General features: G+C 52.1%; 1 protein-coding gene across 1 annotated transcript; it reads right to left on the bottom strand.

Moving 5' to 3' along the window:
- Positions 1-2,885: 2,885 nt before the first annotated feature.
- BBA_06454 (glycosyltransferase family 17) lies at positions 2,886-4,022 on the bottom strand (the record flags this gene model as incomplete). The annotated part of the gene is made up of 1 exon (XM_008601551.1): positions 2,886-4,022. One exon carries the CDS (start codon positions 4,020-4,022, stop codon positions 2,886-2,888), a length of 1,137 nt encoding a protein of 378 aa, XP_008599773.1.
- Positions 4,023-5,630: the final 1,608 nt, after the last annotated feature.

Raw genomic sequence — 5,630 nt, 5'->3', positions numbered from 1 at the left:
GTCCACCGAGTGACAGTGTCCAGCAAGTCCGCTGGTGATTCCACTACGCAGTGTAACACCATGTAGCCGGTACTTATGAGCTACTGAATGCTGGAAGGTTTTTTGGGGGAGGCAATTGATGAATTAAACTAGTGCCGTAAACTCAGCGACAGCGGAACATCCAGGCTACGCTACCCTGCTGATAACACACAGAAAGCTCGCTGATATCGTGTTGTACTTCAACACCAGCCTGGCAGAGGGTACTAACGGTAGCATTATTTTTCCAACTTATACGAATCTTCTAATTGGCGGTGTTTAAGTCGCCTGGACACTTTGAGATGAGTTGGCTGCGTCCCAGTGCTGAGCTGTGCTGCATGGCCAACTACTCACTATCCGCCAGCGGGTAACGCTAGTACCAAAACGGAAACCGAGCGAAACGCTCAGTGGTCCGCCAGGACGAAGAGCATCGACGGTGATGATTTAATTATTCTGCTCTTCCATCGTGATTGTTGATCCTCGATAAACCATCTCGGTAGCGCTCACGGTTGCCTGCCGGACCAAGACAATGGCTTTTAGCAGTGCAGTGGTGGTCATGCCGTCGGGAGAGTAGCTGGCTACGCGGTTATCGTTCTAGCTGGCTGGGAGCATCAGCGTGGATTGAATACGCGCATACACCCCACGCATCTATTTGTGGCATGAGCTCAACCTGACATTACGCTCTTGATTCGTAGACCATTTTCTTCCATTGATGGTTGGATGTGTCGGTTCGATCGGAGGATTGTTCATGCTAACGGCACCACCTTCAGGCCTTACTGTACCCGGTAGGGCCCCGTAGACTACCTGGATTGGTCCTGGCATCGTTCCGCCGCTAGAGTGTGCCACGCGCACTGCGAGTCGTGAAGATGGCTTGTGCGAGCCGATGTAGATTGGTACCTATCTAGCCTGGAATGGATGTTGTGATAAAAAATTGAATAAACGGTTCTTATTGGATCCCGTTGTAGCTGCGCATTTGCCTTAAGGGCATTTTAGTTTAGCTAAACTTGTACCGACCATGAACCGCTGAATCTGGCGCTGACAGGGGTTTACGCCACAGCAGGTACACGCGCCAAAGTATCATCCTCTTCTGGCCAGCACCAGGCTACGGCAATTCTGGTGCGAGGACGTTTCTAGCTAAGTGAATTCTTCGATAAACCGTTGCCCCCCCCCAGTTCCCCCAAAAATCTTCGTCCCCAGGAGGTTCTCTTTCCTGCGCCTCCACACAGTGGGGTGGATGTCTAGCAGTGGTTCGGCCCAGAAGCGCCTACAAATGTAGTCCCATGCGCATTTGAGCTGTGCTTGACTAGAATGCTACTAGAACAGCGTCTTCCAGGGCGTCATTGCTGGAGAGACGTTTTGTCTATTCCAGCAATGTCGGCAGAGCCAGAACGTCTATTCTCGGGTGCAAAAATCACTATTACAGAGCGTAGGAACCGCATAGGTATTGAAAGTATTGAAGCAACCGAGTGCCTCAAATCGTGGCTCGGCAAAGGTAGCAGGCTTGCTTTCACCGATGGCGACCTTGACACAAGCGGAGAGATTTCGTAAGCTAGGCTACAAGTATAAAAATTGCAGGTTAGTACGCCGCTATATAATTGACGTGCACAATATGGTCATATATGATGCCATATATTGTCAATACTATATTAGACCTCATATGATACGACGTTGTCCTCGGCCATATCATATATGATATGACCATCAAAAACGTAGCCGTATATTATCATATCACACTATCTTGCACACTGAGTCGGACTATTGAGAGGGGTGAGTGCATGAAGAGTTGGATCAAGAGCGGCATCACGAAAGGGATTCCTGTAGATCTGGGTGAGGATGGCGATAGTGAGGAGGTGGAGGACTCCGAAAGGGACATGAGGGAGACTGAGGATGCTACGCTTGTTAGTCGGTGAGACGCTGTAACCGACTGATCTTAGAAGAGAATGACGTCATTTTTGGTATTCCATACGTATGTAATACTTTCCATACTTTCCATACAAAGTACGCTGCATATTCCATATTCCATACAGCCCTATATGGAGTATGGAGTATGGATAGAAAGCCTGGTGTTGCCGTTATAGCTGACTAGCCAGTACACCGACTTACGACCGCGACACCAGGTCTGTAGATAGACATGCTCGATTAACTTGTCGATGGTTAACAGAGAAGGCCGGCCTTTGACAGCAGCAGCGCAAGTCTCTCCTTTCCAATTGCATTTGGAATAATGCCGCTTTAGTATATCCAAGTTAATATCGCGATCCCCACAGGCGCTGCAGTGGAAGCTATCAAAGACCCGCAAGTGCGGGTGATGCGGCGACCCATCTAGTCGTGGAGGTACTTGCTCGGTGCCAGGGCTGTAGAGCGCTAGCGACCGTAGAAGTTTTGTCAGTCCGCTTCTCTGTTGTAGCGTGAACTGGTGCCTGTCCCGAATATGGGTGGTAGGACGGGAACCTGCCACAGAGATCGCTGTCTGGCATGAATCACGGCAGCATATCAGCACGTTAGCGCTGTAGTCCACAAAGAGACCAAGATCCTTCAGGGTCAGATCTTATTCGCTCATGATGTTGTTAGACAAGGAACACTTTTTGATGGTATTATTATACAAGATGAAAATGCCATTCTAAGATCAGAGATCCGTACATTATATGTGAAAAAGATTCAAAGATGATATCTCTCCCAGCGTATCGAGGCGCCCCTATTTACTTGCGCACGGATAAAAAGTGCGTAATTTCATGAAATTACATCTCGGATCGGGACGTGTGGGGCGGACGGCGGACGCGCTGTGGTTGCGCACGGACAAAAATGTTGTTTTTTAGCATTTGTCAAGGTGCCTTTGTGCAGTATGCATTGTGCTTGTTTCGTCCTTCTCGTTATCAAGGATAGTCTGTAAATCCGGCCGACGGCCCATCACGACTTATCATGTAGCCAAACCGGTCCGGGTGTTGCTTCACCAGCGGCGGCATGTCCTTGTTCCCATTAATCCTCGTAAACGTGTCGTGCTCTCTTTCCCACACATCCTTGCCCTCACGCACGGCGTCCGCAATCCTGTTCCTATCGCGGTATTCCTTGTCGTTCATCCACACATGGGAGAAGCTGGCGACCTTGTTGAGGAACTGGGCAATCGTGGGGAAGCAGCTGCTGCAGTGCCACGCCGCGTTGGCCAGCGTGCCTTTCTCCCTGCCGCGGGTCGGGCGAAAGCCGCCGTCACCGTTGCGCAGGTTGGTCGGTTTCAAGGTGCGCCAGCCCTGGTAGTAGGTGGCCTGCGGGTGCGGCCACTCGGGTCCGTCGTGTAGAAACTGGAAGGAATAGTAGTAGAACTTAGACCCGAGCGTTAGGCGGCGCGGGTAGTTGCAGGACCGCAGGACGAGCAGCGACTCTGGTCGCGGGATCTCGTCGACGTCGGCGACGACCATGACGTCACCGTTGACGGGCGCCTTGTGGCCCGTCAGGCCCGGCATGACTTGCGTATACATGGCGTCTCGCTGCAAGTCTTCGTAGTCCCAGGCGCGGTGTGGGTTAAAAGATGGGGGAAATGTCAATTCGTGGTAGATCATCTTGTCATGGAAGCGTCGAAACCTGGCCCAGTTGTTCTTGATGATAAGCGACTTCTTGTCGCCTTGGAATGTCTTTGGTGACTCGACGATGATGAAGTAGTCAACGTAATTGTAGAGCGTGTCGAGGCGTATCTCGAGAAAGTCGAGCTCCGAATTGACCATGACGAGATCATAGACCTTGCGCTCGTTTGTGGAGCTGAGCGGCTTAAACGCGGAGTAGCCATGCGCGGCACAGAACTCGTGCGCTTCCCGCGACGCGTAGTATTTGGCATGCAGTTCGCTGCGTGCCGGAAACGAGGCCTGGAGGAAGTCGAGCGGCGGCAGCGACACGGTGTTGCGAATCTCGTGCAGGCCGCCGCTGGAGGGATCGGTACGGCGTACCGACAGCCAGATGAAGCCCAACAAGATGAGACCGAGGATTAGCCTACCCCGTGATCTCGTCGATCTGGTCGCCATCCTGGCTGCTGTGAGGGAATAGGGACCAGCGGAATGAGGCGAGTCGACAATTTAATGTCCAAGAAGAAAAAACCGGCAGTTTCAGGCTGCGGCTGGTCAGCTCAGACGGCGGTCCTGATCAGGTCCTCCCTGCAGCGTCACGTGGCAGGCGGCGATTCGGCGCGATGTTTGCACAAAAGATTAGTCACTGCCTTGCTTTACCAGGCTTTCTCTTTTCTTTTTTGTTCTTCTTTTTCTCCCTCTTTTTTCTTGCAAATACGAATGCCGGCCGTGCGTGTCTCATAGTTATTTTACCACGACACATTAGCTCTTGTACCGGCACAGGGTTGCCAGAATCGCCTGGGCGGGTGGGCGGTCACTACAGCACTTGGCGTCAGCCATGTCGCCTTACTGGGCCTTGCCGCATCGCATCCACCTGGCGCCCTATCGTTGGCGAGGTGGCAAGTCTGTCCGCCAGGGGTAGATCCCGGGAATAAGCTGGTTAGCGTCGGAGATGAGAAGATGGTAAAAATACAACCTTAAAAAAAGATTTCTCAGCAGAAACCTCTCCACGCACTAATGTATCCCCCGCAATCCCTTTTTTTTTTTTTTTTGCTTACTTTGTCCTTTCCTTTGGGTACGGAGAGAGTGATTCCTTACGCGACGCCGAAACTGGTCATACACGGTGTCTTATCCTACAGCCTGATACCAAGCAGGTCGGGGCGGGGCCGCGGAAAAGAATATGCAAAGTAATTACTCAGCGAATGTCTCTCAAAGAGGAGGAAAAAGTGGGTGACTAACCTGGCTCCGGAAAAGAAGCGACAAAGACCACAGCAAAGGGCCATTGCGGGACCGCAGCCAGCCACTCTGTTACGCTGACAGCAAGTTCCTAACAACCTTCGCTAAGCCTCATGCCACTTCCCCGCATCGGCGCGCCATTTTTCCTTTCTTAGATATCGTTGTGGGGGAATCGGCTGGACGAGCAACGCCGCGCCAGCCTGACTGCTCATAATTCACCTCACTGACCAATGGTGGGAGACGTTCACAAACGCGGAGAAAGACCGTGGGCGACTTACTGGTCAATACTTCATTTCCCGGCATGTCGGCAGATCTGCACCACCGGCCTGTGGCGGTTGTGCCGGGCGCTCGGCTCGGAGTGTCGGTCTGCGCTCGCCCGCGGTGTATCTCGCCTGTAGCTGCTTGCCTCGGCAACATCTTGCTTGTAGATGATGCTGTGTGACGTGATGCGGCAACGTTCGCCGTGGCTCGCCTAGGAACGAGACAACAATGGCATTGAACGAGTAGGGAGGGTCGATGTCCCGGCAAGCACCTCTGCTCAGGACAGCGGGTTCAGATGTACCTCTAAGGAGATTCAATATGTAAAAAAGGTCAAACTCGTTACTATTTCTTGCCACTGGCCAGATACCAGATCCAGTTGACGTCTCACAATAACATGACAGACTCTGCCGCGGCATCTCAAGCCTGGCACAAAAGTTTCCGGCCACGCATATTTCGGCATTTACGCCCTATTCCATTAAGGTATTCCATCTACGGGAAGACGCTGAGAGATGCTGCAAGCCACACCGAAATGAAAAAGCTCCCAGTTAGTACAGGCGATGCCTGGCCAGC

The sequence above is a fragment of the Beauveria bassiana genome, assembly GCF_000280675.1.
Source record: "Beauveria bassiana ARSEF 2860 unplaced genomic scaffold BBA_S00019, whole genome shotgun sequence".
In the NCBI taxonomy this organism is placed as follows: Eukaryota; Fungi; Ascomycota; class Sordariomycetes; order Hypocreales; family Cordycipitaceae; genus Beauveria; species Beauveria bassiana.
This window is presented reverse-complemented; position numbering and strand designations above follow the sequence as displayed.